Genomic DNA, 18,853 nt, shown 5'->3' on the forward strand with positions numbered 1-18,853 from the left:
AAAAAAAAAAAAAAAAAAGCATCCAGAGAAAAAAGATACATTCATTTGGCAGACTTCTTGTCATGAATGAGGTAAGTCTAAAGAGAGTGAAGAAACACTGCAACATCTTTTAAGAACTGCAGAATGGGCCAGGTGCAGTGGCTCACGCCTGTAATCCTAGCACTTTGGGAGGCTGAGGAGGGCGAATCACAAGGTCAGGAGTTTGAGACCAGCCTGGCCAATATGGTGAAACCCCCTCTCCACTGAAAATACAGAAAATTAGCTGGGTATAGTGGTGGGTGCCTGTAATTCCAGCTGCTTGGGAGGCTGAGGCAGGAGAATCGCTTGAGCCTGGGAGGTGGAGGTTGCATTAAGCAGAGATCACACCACTGCACTCCAGCCCTGGTGACAGAGTGAAACTCCGTCTCAAAAACAAAACAAAACAAAACAACTGAAGAATGCTTGGGGAAGCTGAGGCAGGAGGATTTCTTGAAGCCAGGAGTTCAAGACCAGCCTTGGCAACATAGCAAGACGCTGTCTTTACAAAAAAATAAAAGAATTAGCTAGGTGTGGTGGTGTGTCCTTGCAATCAAAGCAGAGGCTGAGGTGAGAGGATTGCTAGAGCCTGGGAGTTCAAGGCTGCAGTGAGCTGTGATCATGCCACTGCACTTCAACCTGGGCAACAGAGCAAAACTAATAATATAAATGTGTAGTTCTATATATTTTTTAAAAATTCTCAAAAATAAAGAGAAACAAATAGTTTTTCAGATGTACAAAAACTGAAAGAAACAATCACTACCAGACTGACACAATAGGAATTGTTAAAGAAACTTCTTGAGACAGCTGGGCAGAGTGGTTCATGCCTCCAATCCCAGCACTTTGGGGGGCTGAGGTGGGCGGATCCCTTGAGGTCAGGAGTTCAAGACCAGCCTGGCCAGCATGGTGGAACCCCATCTCTACTAAAAATACAAAAATTAGCTGGATTTAATGGTGCAAGCTTGTAATCCCAGCTACTTGGGAGGCTGAGGCAGGAATGTTGCTTGAACCTGGGAGGCAGAGGTTGAAGTGAGCAGAGATTTCACCATTGCACTTCAGCGTAGGCGACAAAGCAAACTCCTTCTCACACACACATACACACACACTTACACACACACACACGTTCTTCAGACAGAAGGAAAATAATACAAAATGAAAATCTGGGCCCGGCGTGGTGGCTCATGCCTGTAATCCAAGCACTTTGGAGGCCAAGGCGAGCGGATTACCTGAGGTGGGGAGTTCAAGACCTGCCTGACCAACATGGTGAAACCCCGTCTTATTTAAAAAAAAAAAAAAAAGAAATCTGGATTCACACAAAGGAACAAAAAATAGTGGGAACGGTATAACTACTTGAGTAAATACAGACTTTTTCCTTATTGTTTAAATTCCTTTACAAGACAATTGACTATTTTATTTTATTTTATTTTTGAGACAGAGTTTCACTCTTGTTGCCCAGGCTGGAGTGCAATGGCAGGATCTTCGCTCACCGCAACCCCTGCCTCCTGGGTTCAAGCAATTCTCCTGCCTCAGCCTCCTGAGCTGGGATTACAGGAATGCGCCATCACGCCCGGCTAATTTTTTGTACTTTTAGTAGAGGTGGGGTTACTCCATGTTTGTCAGGCTGGTCTCCAACTCCTGACCTCAGATGTTCTGCCTGCTTCGGCCTCCCAAAATGCTGGGATTACAGGTGTAAGCCACCGTTCCCGGCTGACAATTGACTGTTTAAAGCAATAATAATAATAATAATAATGTCTTGTAGGGTTTATAACTTATATAGAAGTACAGTGTGTGTCAGCAATACCACAAAGCCTGACAGCAATACCATAAATGAAATGGAAATATGTCAGTGTAAGGTTCTAGTATCAGCTATGAAGTAATATCTAACATCAGTTAAAGGTAGACCGTGTTATGGTAAACATGTATATTATGAACCTTAAAGCGACTACTAAAACAAAACAAAGCTTTATAGGTAATAATCCACAAAAGGAAATAAAGTGGAATAATTTTTTAAAGAGCTCAGTTATTCCCAAAGGAGGCAGAAAAAAGAGAAGAAGGGAATAAAAAACATATGAGACAAATGGAAAACAAAGAACAATATAGTAGATTTAAATCTAATCATGTCAATACTTTCTGTAAATTAAAATGATATAAATATCATACTTAAAAGGCAGAAGTTTCAGATTTGGCTAAAGAAAAAACGTAAGACCCAACTGTATGCATCCTAAATGAAACCAGTCCTGGATGTGTTTTTTAAGTTTAATTTTTTATTTAAAGAAGGGGTCTTGCCATGTTGCCCAGACTGGTCTCAAACTCCTTGCTCAAGTGGTCTGCCCATGTTGGCCTCCCAAAGTACTGGATTACAGGCATGAGCCACCGTGTCCAGCCCTAGTCCTGAATATGAAGACACAAATAGGTTAAAAGCAAATGGATGGGGGAAAAAATCCCATTCTAACACCAATCAAAAGAGAGCCAGAGAGTTAATAATACTATTAAACAAAGCACATTTCAGAGAAAAGAATATTGCTAAGAACAAAGAGCCATTTCATAATGCGATAAGGCTTGATTCATCAAAAGGACACAAAATCCTAAACATGTATGCATCTCATAACAGAACTTGCAAATGCATGGGGCAAAATCTGATTGAACTGCAAGGAGAAATCAACAAATACACAATTATATTCAAAGTGTATGACTCTTCTTTTTCAATAATTGATAGAACAAGGACAAATAAATAAGTAGGCTGTCGAAGACTTGAACAGCATTGTCAAGCAACTTGACCTAATCACATTTACGGAACAATTCCACTTAACAATAGTCACAATAGTCAAATGCACATCTTTGTTCTTTTCTTTTCTTTTCTTTTCCTTTTTTTGAGACAGTCTCGCTCTGTTGCCCAGGCTGGAGTGCAGTGGCACAATCTTTGCTCACTATAACTCCACCTCCTGGGCTCAAGCGATTCTTCTGCCTCAGCCTCCCAAGTAGCTGGGACTATAGGCATGCACCACTATGCCCCGCTAATTTTTTGTATTTTTGGTAGAAACAGGGCTTCACTATGTTGGCCAGGCTGGTCTCAAACTCCTGATCTCAGGTGATCCACCCGTCTCAGCCTCCCAAAGTGCTGGGATTACAGGTGTGAGCTACAGACCTGGCTTGCACATCTTTTCAAGTGCACACTTACCAAGGTATATTCTGAACCATAAAACAAGTTTCAGTAAATTTTTAAATATTCAAGACATACAAAGTATATATTCTGACTACAATGGCACTAAATTAAAATTTCAGCCTGGGCAACATGACAATACCCCATCTCTACAAAAAATAGGAAAAATAATTGGTGGCATTTGCCTGTACTCCCAGCTACTCAGGAGGCTGAGGTGAGAGGATCACCTGAGCCCAGGGAATTTGAGGTGGCAGTGCGCTGTGATTGCACCACTGCAGTCCACCCTGGGTGATGAGTGAGACTCAAAGCGAAAAACAAACAAACCAAATTAATGCCCACAGGACATTTTTGTAAAATAATACAATTAATAAATTAAAATTAATAACAGAAAGAGACCATTACAGTAGCTTGTGCCTATAATCCCAGCATTTTTGGAGGCTGAAGTGGGAAGATCACTTGAGGCCAAGAGTTTGAGACCAACCTGGGTAACATAGCAAGACTTAAAAAAAAAAAAAAAAAAACAACAATTAGCGAGGCATGGTGGCCTATGTCTGTAGTCCTTGCTAGTTGGGAGGCTGACCTGGGAGGATCATTTGAGCCCAAGGGTTCAACTCCAGCCAAGGCAACACAGCAAAACATCATTTCTTTGAAAAGAAAAAAAAAAAGTAAGCAAAAGAAAGAAAACACAGTAATAATCATCAGAGTGAAAAATAAAAGAAAAAGAAGAGAGAGAAAAAAATTAGAGAAAATTGGTGCAACTAAGAACAATAAAAGATCAATAAAATTAGTAAACCTCTAGCCAAACTGATCAGAAAAAAAAGAGAGAAGACACAAATTGCCAATATCAGGAATGAAAGTAGTATCACTACATAATCTACAGATATTAAAAGGTTAATATGGAAATATTATTAACAACTTTATACCTATAATTTGACAACTTTGATTAATGGAAAAAATTTAAAAGACGTACTACCAATGCTCATTCAAGAATAATTGATAACCTAAGAAATGTTATAATAAAGCAATTTAATCTGTACTTAAAAATATTCTCACAATGAAAATTATTGGAGCAGATGACTCTCACTGGGAAATCCACCAAACATTTAAAGAAGAAATAAAACCAATTCTATACAGACTCTTCCAGAAAATTGAAGAGGTGACACTTCTCAACTCATTCTATGAAGCCAGCATTACTCTAATACCAAAACCAGACGAAGTTTAAAAGAAGAGTATAGATCAGTAACTGCTATGATGTAAATGCAACAATCCTTAGTAATATTTTAACAAATTGAATTCAATGATAAATAAAAGGCTGGGCACAGTGGCCCATGCCTATAATTCCAGTGATTTGGCGGGATGAGGCTGGGGATTGCTTGAGGACAGGAGTTTGAGACCAGCCTTGGCAACATAGCAAGACCCCATCTCTACAAAAATTTGAACAATTATTTATTTATTTATTTATTTATTTTTATTGCATTTTAGGTTTTGGGTTACCTGTGAAGAACATGCAAGATTGTTGCATAGGTACACACATGGCAGCGTGATTTGCTGCCTTCCTCCCCTTCACCTGTATCTGGCATTTCTCCCCATGCTGTCTCTCCCCAACTCCCCACCCCCGGCTGTCCCTCACCTATTTCCCCCCAACAGACCCCAGTGTGTGATGTTCCCCTTAAACAATTTTTTCTTAAATTAACTGAGTGTGGTGGCATGTGCCCGTAGTCCTAGGTACTTGGGCAGCTGAGGTGGGAAAACTGTTTGAGCCCAGGAGTTCAGAGTTGGAGTGAGCTATGATAATCCCACTGCACTCAAGCCTGGGTGACAGAGCAAGACCCTGCCTGTAAGCATCAAAGTAGGCCAGGCATGGTGGTCACGCCTGTAATTCCAGTACTTTGGGAGGGCAAGTTAGGCAGATCATCTGAGATCAGGAATTCAAGACCAACCTGGCCAACATGGTGAAACCATGTCTCTATTAAAAATTAACCGGACATGGTGGCAGGTGCCTGTAATCCCAGCTACTCAGAGGCTAAGGCATGAGAATCGCTTGAACCCAGGAGGCGGGGGTTGCAGTGAACCTATATCATGCCACTGCACTCCAGGCTGGGCGACAGAGCAAGACTGTCTCAAAAAGAAAAATCATAAAAGAGAAAAAAACTTATCTTCCTCAAACTATAATTAAGAATATCTGTTAAAATCCAATAGCTAACATTACACTTAATAGTAAAAGAACAAATATTTTTCCTAAGATCAGAAACAAGGCAAGGATATCCACTCTCACTTTTTAAATTCAGCTTTATGCTGGAGATTCTAGCCAATGTATGAAGACATGAAAAAGAAATGAAAGGTATCAGATTGAAAAGGAATATGTAAAACTGTCTTTATTTGCAGACAACCTGATAACCTGTGTAAAAAATTCTGTAGAACCTACAAAAAGTGACTACAACTAATAAGTGAGTTCTGTAAGTTTGCAGGATGTACTATCAGTGTGGAAAAAAATTGTCTTTCTATATCCTAGCAACTAACAATCAGAAATTGAAGGGAAAAATACCAAAATAGTATCCAAAAATATGAAACAGGGAGAAAGATGGACAAGAACCATACTGAAAACTGTAAAACATTGGTAAGAGAAATTAAATAAGATCCAATTAAAAGGAGTGATATGCCATGTTTATGTATTAGAAAACTCAATATTGTTATAATGTCCATTTTATCCAAATTGATCTAGCAAATCAATGAAATTCCTTTTAAAATCCCTGTAGACCTTTTTGCAGAAACTGACAAACTGATTCTAAAATTCATATGGAAATGTAACAGAACTAGAGTATCTGACACAACTCTAGAGAAGAACAAGTTAGAGAATTTATAGTAGATTCCAAGGCTTATTATAAAGCAATAGTAACCAAGACAATGTGGAATTGGCCTCCAGGTAGACAGACAGATTAATGGAACAGTGCAGCAATTAGCGATCTAGAAATTGACCAAAAATATATGGTCAATTTATTTTTTATAAAGTTGTAAAGGTAATTCAGTGGAGAAATCAGTCTTCCAACAAATGGTACTGGAACAATGGCATATTCATATGCAAAACTTTGATCCATATGTCATGAAGTATGAAAAGTTAACTCAATATAGATTATAGACCTAAATGTAAAACTAAATGTAAAACATAAAACTATATGACTTCTAGGAGAAAACCTTTCTGATTTGAGATTAGGTGAAGATTTTTTAGATACAAGGCCAAAAGCATGATCTATAAAAGAAAAATTGATAAATTGGACGTCTTCAAGATTAAAAAGTTCTGATCTTCTAAAAACAAGCCACAGACTGGCAGAAAATATTTGCCAATTACATAAGTGACAAAGGACTTGTATCCAGAATATATATAATTTTAAACTCTCAAAACTCAATAATACAAAGTTTCAGTTAGGAGGAATAAGTTCTGGATATCTCTTGTACAGCATGATGACTGTAGCTGATAATAATGTTGATATAAGGCCGGGCATGGTGGCTCACGCCTGTAATCCAAGCACTTTGGAGGCCAAGGTGGGCAGATGAGCTGAGGTCGGGGGTTCAAGACCAGCCTGACCAACATGGTGAAACCCCATCTTTAAAAAAAAAAAAATGTTGATATAGTTTGGATATTTTTTGCTCCAAATCTCATGTTGAAATTTGACCCCTAATGTTTTATTTATTTATTTAGCTTTTGAGGCAGAGTCTCTCTCTCTCTCTCACTCAGGCTGGAGTGCAGTGGTACAGTCTCCACTAACTGCAACCTGCACCTCCTGTGCTCGAGTGATTCTGGTGCCTCAGCCTCCCGAGTAGCTAGGATTGCAGGCATGCACCATGATGCCCAGCTAATTTTTGTATTTTTAGTAGAGATGGGGTTTCACCATGTTGGCCGGACTGGTCTCGAACTCCTGATCTCAGGTCATTTCTCCTCTCTGCCTTGTGCTCCCAAGTGCTGGGAGTACAGGCATGAGCCACCACACACAGCCAGATCCCTAACATTTTAGATAGAGCCTAGTGGGAGGCGTTTGGGTCCTGGGGGTGGACCCCTCATGAATGACTTGATGTCATCCTGTGGGAATGAGTGAGTTCTCATTCTATTAGTTCCTACAAGACCTGACTGTGAAAATGAGCCTGGCGTTCACCTTTTCTCTCTTCCTTCCTTTCTCACCATATGATGTCTGCTCCCCTTTGCCTTCTGTCACGAGTGGAAGTGATATGTTTTTTCTGTGTCCTCACCCAAATCTCAACTTGAATTGTATCCTCCAGAATTCCCATGTGTTGTGGGAGGGACCTGGGGCGGGGTAATTGAATCATGAGGGCTGGTCTTTCCCATGCTATTCTTGTGATAGTGAGTAAGTCTCACAAAATCTGATGGGTTTATCAGGAGTTTTACTTCTTCCTCATTTTTCTCTTGCCACCACCACATAAGAAGTACCTTTCGCCTCCTGCCATGATTCTGAAACCTCCCCAGCCATGTGGAACTATAGGTCCAATTAAGCCTCTTTTTCTTCCCAGTCTTGGGTATATTTTTATCAGCAGTGTGAAAACGGACTAATATAGTAAATTGGTACCAGTAGAGTGGGCGTTGCTGAAAAGATATCTGAAAATGTGGAAGCGACTTTGGAACTGGGTAACGGGCAGAAGTTGGAACAGTTTGGAGGGCTCAGAAGAAGATAGAAAATGTGGGAAAGTTTTGGAGCCTCCTAGAGACTTGTTGAATGGCTTTGGCAAAAATGCTGACAGTGATATGAACAATAAGGTCCAGGCTGAGGTGGTCTCCGATGGAGGTGAGGAACTGGAGCAAAGGTGACAACTCTTGTTATGTTTTAGCAGAGACTGGCGGCATTTGGCCTCTGCTCTAGAGATCTGTGGAGCTTGGAACTTGAGAAAGATGATTTAGGGTATCTGGCAGAAGAAATTTCTAAGCAGCAAAGCATTCAAGAGATGACTTGGGTACTTTTAAAGGCATTAGGTTTTATAAGGGAAGCAGAGCATAAAAGTTGGGAAAATTTGCAGCCTGACTATGCAATAGAAAAGAAAAATCCCTTTTTAGGGGGAAAATTCAAGCTGCTGCAGAAATCTGCCTAAGTTGCAAGGAGTCTAATGTTAATCTCCAAGTCAGTGGGGAAAATGTCTCCAGACCATGTAAAAGACCTTCACAGCAGCCCCTCCCATCACAAACTGGAGAGAAGCCCAGGAGAAAAGACTGGTTTCGTAGGCTGAGCCCAGGGTCCCTATGCTGTGTGCAGCCTAGGGACTTGGTGCCCTGTGTCTCAGCAGTTCCAGCCATGGCTGAAAGATGCCAATGGACAGCTCAGGCTGTGGTTTCAGAGGGTTGAAGCCCAGAGTCTTGGCAGCTTCCACATGGTGTTGAGCCGGTGGGTACACAGAAGTCAGGAATTGAGGTTTGGGAACCTCTGCCTAGATTTCAGAAGATGTATGGAAATGCCTGCATGCACAGGCAAAAGTTTGCTGCAGGGGTGGGGCCCCCATGAAGAACCCACTGCTAGGGCAGTGCGGAGGAAAAATATAGGATCGGAACCCCCACACGGAGTTCCTACTGGGACAGTTCCTACTGGACCTATGAGAAGAGGGCCACTGTCTTCCAGACTCCAGAATGGTCGATCCACAGACAGCTTGCACCGTGTACCTAGAAAAGCTGCAGACCCTCAATGCCAGCCCCTGAAAGCAGCCAGGAGGGAGGCTGTACCCTGCAAAGCCACACGGGCGGAGCTGCCCAAGACCATGAGAACCCATCTCTTGGATCAGCGTGACCTGGATGTGAGACCTGGAGTCAAAGATCATTCTGGAGCTTCAAATTTGACTGTCCCACTGGATTTCAGACTTGCATGGGCCCTGTAACCCCTTTGTTTTGGCCAGTGTCTCCCATTTGTAATAGCTGTATTTACCCAGTGCCTGTACCCCCATTGTATCTAAGAAGTAACTAACTTGCTTTTGATTTTACAGGCTCATAGGTGGAAGGAACTTGCTCATCTTAGATAAGACTTTGGACTGTGGGCTTTGGGGTTAATGCTGACATGAGTTAAAATATGAGGGCATGAGATTTGAAGGGGCCAGGGGTAGAATGATATGGTTTGGTTGTGTCCCCACTCAAATCTCCACTTGAATTGTATCTCCCAGAATTCCCACCTGTTGTGGGAGGGACCCAGGGGGAGGTAATTGAATCATAAGGGCCGGACTTTCCTGTGCAATTCTCTTGATAGTGAGTAAGTCTTGCGAGATCTGATGGGTTTATCGGGGGTCTGCTTTTGCATCTTTCTAATTTTTCTCTTGCTGCCACCATGTAAGAAGTTGCTTTCACCTCCCACCATGATTCTCAGGCCTCCCCAGCCATGTGGAGCTGCAAGTCCAATTAAACCTCTTTTTCTTCCCAGACGGGTATGTTTTTTATCAGCAGTGTGAAAACAGACTAAAATATGAAACTTCCTGAGTTCCTCACCAGAAGCAGATGCCAGCATCATGCTTCTCACATGTATGACAGAACTGTGAGCCAAATAGCTGGTCGCGGTGGCTCATGCCTGTAATCCCAGCACTTTGCGAGGCCAAGGTGGGCAGGTGACAAGGTCAAGAGATCGAGACCATCCTGGCCAACATGGTGAAACCCCGTCTCTATTAAAAATACAAAAATTAGCTGGGCGTAGTGGCACGCGCCTGTAGTCCCAGCTACTTGGGAGGCTGAGGCAGGAGAATTGCTTGAACCCAGGAGGCGAAGGTTGCAGTGAGCTGAGATTGCACCACTGCACTCCAGCCTGGTGCCTGGTGCCTGGTGACAGAACAAGACTCTCTAAAAAAAAAAAAAAAAAAGAACTGTGAGGCAAATAAATAAATCTGTCTTCCTTCCTTCCCTCCTTCCTTCCTTCCTTCCTTCCTTCCTTCCTTCCTTCCTTCCTTCCTTCCTTCTTTCTTTCCTTCCTTCCTCTCACGCTGTCACCCAGAGACAGGCTCTCACTCTGTCACCCAAGCTGCATTGCAGTGGCATTATCACAGCTCACTGCAGACTTGACCTCCCCAGGCTAAGGTGATCCTCCCACCTCAGCCTCCTGAGAAGCTGTGCCTACAGATACATGTTACCACGCCTGACTAATTTTTGTGTTTTTTATAGAGACAGAGTTTCACTGTGTTGTCCAGGCAGGTCTCGAACTCCTGGGCTCAAGCAATCCTTCCACCTTGGCCTCCCAAAGTGCTGGGATTACAGCCCTCACTCATGCTACAAACACTGCCTTCTCTCTCCCTTCTGGAGCAGGATCCCTTTTCTCCTCCTGCCTTTGGACATTAGACTGTGCTTCTTTGACTGCTGGACTCTGGCACTTGCACCAAGAGCCCACTGGGTGCCCTGAGGCCTTTGGCCTCAGACTGGGGGTGGCATTGTTGGCTTCCTTGGTTTTGAAGATTTTGAACATGTACTGAGCCACATTACTGGCTTTTCTCATTTCCTGGCTTGCAGACAGCCTGTCCCGGGACTTCGCCTTTATAATTATGTGAGCCAATTCTCTCTAATAAATTCCCTTTTGTACATATATGAAATATATGTATCCTATTGGTTCTGTCCCTCTGGAGAAGGCAAATGTATTGTATAAAATGAAATAAAATAAACATCAGCATTTGATTATAGTTTGTAATATATTTTCTCTTTTTGGGGCCACTGTAGGTACTCATTATTTGTTAATTGCATGGATGGATGAATAAATAAATGTCAAGATGTTCATAGTTTTAAAATGCATTGTTTATGAGAAAATTGCTAAGAGAGACCAGGTGCAGTGGCTCATGCCTATAATCCTAGCACTTTGGGAGGCTAAGGCAGGTGGATCACGAGGTCAGGAGTTTGAGACCAGCCTGGTCAACATGGTGAAACCCCATTTCTACTAAAAATACAAAAAATTAGCCTAGTGTGGTGGTGTATGCCTGTAATCCCAGCCACCCGGGAGGCTGAGGCAGGAGGGTCACTGGAGACTAGGAGGCAGAGGTTGCAGCCAGCCAAGATGGCCCCACTGCACTCCAGCCTGGGTGACAGAATGAGGCAACGTCTCAAAAATAAATAAATAAATAAAAAGAAAATAGCTAAGAGAGTAGATTTTAGATGTCTCAGTATGAGAAAATAAGTACATGAAGTGATGCATCCATTTTTTTTTTTTTTGAGACGGAGTTTCACTCTTGTCACCCAGGCTGGAGTTCAATGGCACAATCTCAGCTCACTGCAGCCTCCACCTCCCAGGGTCAAGCGATTCTCCTGTCTAAGCCTCTTGAGTAGCTGGGACTATAGGCGTGCACCACTACGCCTGGTTAATTTTTGTATTTTTAGTAGAGATGGGGTTTCACCATGTTGGCCAGGCTAGTCTTGAACTCCCGATCTCAAGTGATCTGCCTGCCTTGGCCTTCCAAAGTGCTGAGAGTACAGGTGTAAGCCATTGCAACCAGCCTTGTGATGCATCTATTTTTTATTGGTACACAATATTTTACATATTTATGGGGTACATATGATGTTTTGTGACATGCATAGAATGTGTAAGCACCACCTTAGAGTATTTGATGTAATCATCACTTTAAATATTTATCATTTCTATGTGTTGGGAATATTTCAAGTCCTGTTTTTTAACTACTTTGAAATAAACATACCACTGGGTGTGGTGGCATGTGCCTGTAGTCCCAGCTACTCAGGAGGCTGAGGTGGGAGGATCGCTTGAGCCCAGGAGTTCTGGGCTGTAGTGCGCTATGCTGATTGGGTGTCCGCACTAAGTTCAGCATCCATCTGGTGACCTCCTGGGAGTGGGGAACCACCAGGTTGCCTAAGGAGGGGTGAACCGGCCCAGGTCAGAAACAGAGCAGGTCAAAACTCCCATGCTGATCAGTAATGGGATTGTGCCTGTGAATAGCCACTGCACTCCAGCCTGGGCAACAGAGTGAGACTCTGCCTCCAAAAAAAAAGAAAGAAAGAAAGAAAGATACATACCTTCTTGTTTACAAATGGCCAAGAAATATATGAAAAAATGCTCAATATCACTAATCATTAGGGCAATTTAAATCAAAACCATGATGATGTATATGTTAATTCGCTTGATTTAATCATTCCACAATGTATGTATATATTAAAACATCACACTATACTCCGTAAGTATATATTTTTGTGAATTATAAAATACTCAATAATTTTTTAAATGATTTGATTTGGGCAAAAGCTGTGAACAGACACACCACCAAAGGGGTTATGAAATGTAATGGCATCACCTAAATGGATGTTCAGTGTTCATTAGTCAGGAGGAAAATACAAATTAAAACCACAAAGAGGGCTGGGTGCAGTGGCTGATGCCTGTAATCCCAGCACTTTGGGAGGTCAAGACGGGCAGATGATTTAAGTCCAGGAGTTCAAGACCAGCCTGGGCGAAAAATACAAAAATTAAATTAGCCAGTTACGGTGGTGGGCACAGGTTGTCTCAGCTACTCAGGAAGCTAAGGCAGGAGGATGGCTTGAGCCCAGGAGGTTGAGGCTGCAGTCAGCCCTGGTCATGCCATTATACTCCAACCTGAGTGACAGAGCGAGACCCTGTCTCAGAAAATAAAAAACAAAAATAAATAAAACCACAATGAGATACAACACACTTATTAGAAAGGCCAAAATTTTTAAGTCTCATCACACCAAGTGTTAGCAAGATATGATGCAACTGGAATTCCATACACTGTGAATGGAAATATGAAAGCTCTAACCTCTTTGGAAAACAGTTGGGCACATTCTCAAAAAGTTATACATACACCTACCATATAACCTAGGCATTCAACTCCTTAGTATTTACCCAAGAGAAATGAAAGTGTATGTCCATATTAAGACTTTTATAGAAATAGCAGCTTTATCAGTAAGAGCAAAAGTGGAGACAGCCCATGTCTGTCCATAGATGAATACATTAAAACATTGTGTTTATATCTATACAACAGATTACTACTCGGAAATTAATGAATGAACTGCTGATATCTACTACAGTATGGACAAATATCAAAAAAAATGTAGAGCGAAAGAAGCCAGACCACCCATCCTATAAAAAAACAGTTCATACCGTGTGATTCCATTTGTGTGAAATTTTAGAAAATGCAAACTAGTCTATAGTGACCAGAAACCAGATTTGAGGTGGCTTGGGTGTAGGGGAATGGGGTTGGTAGGAGGGTGTGATATCAAATCTTTATGAGGAAACCTGGGAGTGATGGATAAGTTTGCTTTCTTTCTTTCTTTCTTTCTTTTTTTTTTTTGAGACGGAGTTTTGCTCTTGTTACCCAGGCTGGAGTGCAATGGCGCGATCTCGGCTCACCGCAACCTCCACCTCCTGGGTTCGGGCAATTCTCCTGCCTCAGCCTCCTGAGTAGCTGGGATTACAGGCACGCACCACCATGCCCAGCTAATGTTTTGTATTTTTAGTAGAGACGGGGTTTCACCATGTTGACCAGGATGGTCTCGATCTCTTGACCTCGTGATCCACCCGCCTCGACCTCCCAAAGTGCTGGGATTACAGGCTTGAGCCACCGCGCCCGGCCAAGTTTGCTTTCTTTAAAAAAAAATTGTTTTTTTGTTTTAGAGACAGGATCTGGTTCTTTTGCCCAGGCTGGAATGCAGAAGTGCGATCATAGCTCACTGCAGCTTCAAACTCCTGGCCTTAAGCTATCCTCCCACCTCAGCCTCCCAAGTAGCTGAGACTACAGGCTCGTGCCATCACATTTGGCTAATGTTTTAAAAACTAATTTTTGTAGAAATTGGGTTTCACTCTGTCTTGTAGCCTGGTCTCTAAGTCCTGGTCTCAAGTGATCTTCCCACCTTGGTTTCCCAAAGTGCTGGATTACAGATGTGAGTACCATGCCCATCCTTAAATTCATTATTCTGATTATGGTGATGGTTTTATAGATATGCATGAATTTACTAAATTGTATACTCTTTCTTTTTTTTTTTTTTTTTTTTGAGATGGACTCTTACTCTGTCACCAAGCCGGAAGGGAAGGGACCAAACCAAGCTCACTGCAACCTCTGCCTCCCGGGTTCAAGGGATTCTCCTGCCTCAGCCTCCCGAGTAGCTGGGACTACAGGCACACACCACCATGCCCAGCTAACTTTTTGTATTTTAGTAGAGATCGAGTTTCACCACGGCCAGGACAGTCTCAATCTCTTGACCTCATGATCCGCCTGCCTTGGCCTCCCAAAGTGCTGGGATTACAGGCATGAGCCACTGCGCCCAGCGACTACATTGCATACTTTTTTTTTCACATTGTATACTTTTAATGTACACAATTTATTATAAGCTAATTATACTTGTAAAATAATTTTTTAATTATTTTTTTAAAGACGCGAGAAAAAACATTAAAGAATAGAACAGGAAAAGTTACTTTCTGAGACTGTCTCAGGTTACAAGTTTACAAAGATGGGTGAACACATATGTTACCTCTTGTCAACTATCTACAGACCACTCAAGTGACAGTTAAAAAATTCCTTTTTTTTTTTTTTTTTAAGAGATGAAGTCTCACTCTGTCACCCAGGGGCTGGATCGCAATGGTGCAATCACATCTCACTGCAGCCTCAACATCCCATGCCTGAGCGATCCTCTCCTACCTCAGCCTTCTGAGTAGCTGGGACTACAGGAGCACACCATTATGCCCAGTTAATTAAAAAAAAATTTTAGAGACATGATTTTATTGTATTTCGTAGGCTGGTCTCAAACTCCTGGCCTGAAGCAATCCGCCCACCTCAGTCTCCCAAAGGGCTTGGATTACAGACATGAGCCACCACACCCAGCCAAAAAATGCTTTTAAAGAGATAAGCAAATTTGTTAAGAGAATAATCTTGGCTGGGGACAGTGGTTCACACCTGTAATCCCAGCACTTTGGGCGGCCAAAGTGAAAAGAATATCATGTATACAAATAATCAGGTCCTCAGTCAAAACTAACCTTATTTCATTTTTTAATTTTAATTTTTATTTTTTGAGACAGAGTTTTGCTCTTGTTGCCCAGGCTGGAGTGCAATGCCATTATCTCTGCTCACTGCAACCTCTGCCTTCTGGGTTCAGGTGATTCTCCTGCCTCAGCCTCCTGAGTAGCTGGGATTACAGGCATGCACCACCATGCCTGGCTAATTTTGTATTTTTAGTAGAGACGGGGTTTCGCCATGTTGGCCAGGCTGTTCTCGAACTCCTGACCTAAAGTAATCTGCCTGCCTCAGCCTCCCAAAGTGATGAGATTACAGGTGTGAGCCACCACACCCAGCCAAACCCACCTCATTTCAAAAGCTTAAGAGCCACATGTAGTCAGTGACTATCATATTGGACAGCACAGGTATAGAACATTTCTATCACTGCAGTCTGCTTATTGGACAGCCCTGCTCTAAGTACCTCTGCTCCTGATTTAAAGTAGACTAAACTTGCATGAAATCCAATTTCCTACATGCTTTCATAGTGGCCAATTTCCTCTGATTACGTTTTGTTTTGTTGTTTGGTTGTGAGATAAATACACGTTTTCTTTTTAAGGTGTGCATGTATCGACATTATCATTTTTGTTTTGTTTTACAGTTGTTTTCTCTGCAATGATATCTGGGACTATTACAAATCAAGATCTGCCTGTGATCAAGTGTGTTTTAATCAATCATCAGAACAATGATTCATCAGTGGGGAAGTCATCATATCCCATGGTAAAGTAACATTAAAATTATACCTTTAGCTGCTTTTCTCTAGAGACCATAATTTGTAGTTATTGAAGCCTTCCATGGCTAAATGGGCTTCTCCTTATGCATTTAAGTATATTATGTTCTCACACCTGGTACCAATAGAGCATCTATACTCCATTCCTTCAAGAACCATGTTCTTCATATGAGGATTTAGGAAGGACACTGATTGACAACCAGCATGAAGAAGTAATGAGTAGAGTCGTCCATTGGTATACAGGGGGATTGGTTCCAAGACTCCCATTAATACCAAAATCCATGGATATTCAAGTCCCTGATATAAAATGGCTCAGTATTTGCATGTAACCTATGCACATTCTATGTATTTTTGAGATAGGGTCTCATTCTGTCCACCAGGCTGAAGTGTAGTAGCATGATCACGGCTCACTGCAACCTCAACCTCCCAGGCTCAAGCAATCCTCCCACTTCAGCCTCCTGACTAGCTGGCACTAAAGGCACATGACAGACACCACACCTGGCTTTTTTTTTCAGAGACAGAGTCCCACTCTGTTGCCCAGGCTGATCTTGAACTCCCGGGCTCAACTGATCCTCACACCTCAGCCTCCCAAAGTGCTGGGATTGCAGTCCTGAGCCACCATGCCTGACCCTCCCCTATACTTTTAAAATTATCTCTATATTACTTATAACACCTAATTCAATGTAAATGCTTTATAATACCTAAACAACTATGTGAATAGTGGTTATACCTATTGTTGAGGGAATAATGACAAGGGAAAAAAGTCGGTACATGTTCAGTACAGATGCAGCCCCATTTTTTTTCCGGAATGTTTTCAGTCTGTGGTTGGTTGTATCCTCGGATGCAGAACCCATGGTAACAGAGGGCTGACTGTATGTTCTTTTCACCTTAAAGAGAATCCAGGCTTTTCTCCCAAGCCTGAATTTCTCATTTCCAGCTGCCCCTAGTATGTAGGTAGATTTTCCATTTGCACATCGAAATCCACCTATATCATTTATTTTATTTCATTTCTATTTCTCCAAGCCTGCCCTTATTCTTGTATTAATTGATTTCTATTTATGCCCCTATCTAGTTCTCAGGCTTTGAAGCTCAGCATCACGTTGGACTACTTTCTTTCTACTACTTTCACGTTCAGTCAGTTACCAAGTGTTGTCGACTCCCTTCAGCAGTTCTCATGTAATCATCTCATATTCTCTAGTCTCACTGCCACTTCCCTAATTCAAGCTCTCGTTAACTCCCTCATAATCACAGTGATATCTTAAGTGGCCTCTTCCTGCATACAGTTCATTTCAGAGATAGCTGCTGGGCCAGCCTCTCTGAATCAGGCACATCCTTCACTGCCTGGCTCTCAACCCTCTGTGATTTCCTATTACTTAGACCGATAATGAGATTGCTCAGTAATCTGGCTCTGGCTCCTTCAAGTTCTGACCTTGTTTTCCATTACTCTTCTCTTTTACGCTATTCATCTTGTTTTTCATTACTCCTCTCTTACGCTATTCCCACCCCTCTATTTTAAAAACATATATTTAGTAAATTTATTCAAGGGAAGCTTAAGTGATGGAGAACTGAAAATAGCAGAAATCCAGGTATGGTGGCTCACACCTGTAATCCTAGCACTTTGGAAGGCCAAGGTGGGCTGATCGCTTGGGCTCAGGAGTTTGAGACCAGCCTGAGGAACATAGTGAAACCCTGTTTCTATCAAAAATACAGCAACGACAACAACAAAATTAACTGGCCATGGTGGCACGCACTTGTGGTCCCAGCTTCTTGTGAGGCTGAGGCGGAAGGATCACCTGAGTGAGGGAGGCAGAGGTTACAGTGAGCCAAGATTGCCGCACAAGTTTGCACACCAGCCTGGGAAACAGAGTGAGACGTCTATCTCAAAAAAAAAAAAAAGTAGAAATCTACATACAACAAAAAATGCACATAAATTAGCCAACTCCTCAGACATTTCCAGCTGAGGGTTCATACAAATACATAGTCACCCTTTTTTCTTTTACATAGGTATAACACAGAAATATATGACATGATGACCTGACCCTCCCCCCACATGAGTCAGATATATTATATTCTGAAGTTTGAAAAATAGCATGAAACAAGTTTCCATAACAACATTCTACATGAATATAAAGAAGTACATGGAGGCCGGGCACGGTGGCTCACGCCTGTAATCCCAGCACTTTGGGAGGCTGAGGCGGGCCTATCACAAGGTCAAGAGATTGAGACCACCCTGGCCTGTCAACATGGTGAAACCTTGTCTCTAAAAAAAATAAAATAAAAAAATAAAAATAAAAATAAAAGACATTAAAATAAAAAAAGAAACCACAAATTTAAAAAAAAAAAAATGCTGGGCACAGTGGCTCACGCCTATAATCTCAGCACTTCCAGAGGCCGAGGTGGGTGGATCACAAGGTCAAGAGATCGAGACCATCCTGGTCAGCATGGTGAAACCCCGTCTCTACTAAAAATACAAAAATTAGCTGGGCGTGGTGGCGCGTGCCTGCAGTCCCAGCTACTCAAGAGGCTGAGGCAGGAGAATTGCTTGAACCTGGGAGGTGGAGGTTGCGGTGAGCCGAGATCGTGTCATTGCATTCCAGCCTGGGCAACAAGAGTGAAACTCCGTCTCAAAAAAAAAAAAAAGTACATGATTTTTTTTTTCATGCCAGAATCATGTTGGGTGTTAATTTTTCAATAAGTATTGGTATCATAACACGTCAACTTGTTAATAATTAAGGCATTTTGCATACATAATATTTCAATGTGGGCAAAATAATTTTAATATTTGCTATGATGTTTTAAACTTTTTGTGTCTTTTCGATGTAAGAAAATAGCTGCACACATTTAGGTGTTTTTTTTGTTTTTTTTTTAAAACTATTTTTATTAAGTTAAAATAGTGTGATGAACCATATTTTGATATTCTAGGGATGCCATTGTCTAAAGAAGTAGGAAGAGTCAGACATATTTTTATCTTGAAAAAATTAACTATTTTTTTT

The 18,853-nt window shown here is 41.8% G+C and overlaps 1 protein-coding gene across 1 annotated transcript in view; it reads left to right on the forward strand.

The window, feature by feature from the left end:
- FLT3 (fms related receptor tyrosine kinase 3) overlaps positions 1–18,853 on the forward strand; it is a 101,642-nt gene that overhangs the window by 16,677 nt on the left and 66,112 nt on the right. Inside the window, exon 2 of the mRNA XM_037741704.1 lies at positions 15,732–15,850. Within this exon, the coding sequence (XP_037597632.1) occupies positions 15,732–15,850 (119 nt within the window). The remainder of the gene's footprint in view (positions 1–15,731; positions 15,851–18,853) is intronic.

Source organism: Cebus imitator, unplaced genomic scaffold (genome assembly GCF_001604975.1).
Source record: "Cebus imitator isolate Cc_AM_T3 unplaced genomic scaffold, Cebus_imitator-1.0 Scaffold103, whole genome shotgun sequence".
NCBI classification, from domain to species: domain Eukaryota; kingdom Metazoa; phylum Chordata; class Mammalia; order Primates; family Cebidae; genus Cebus; species Cebus imitator.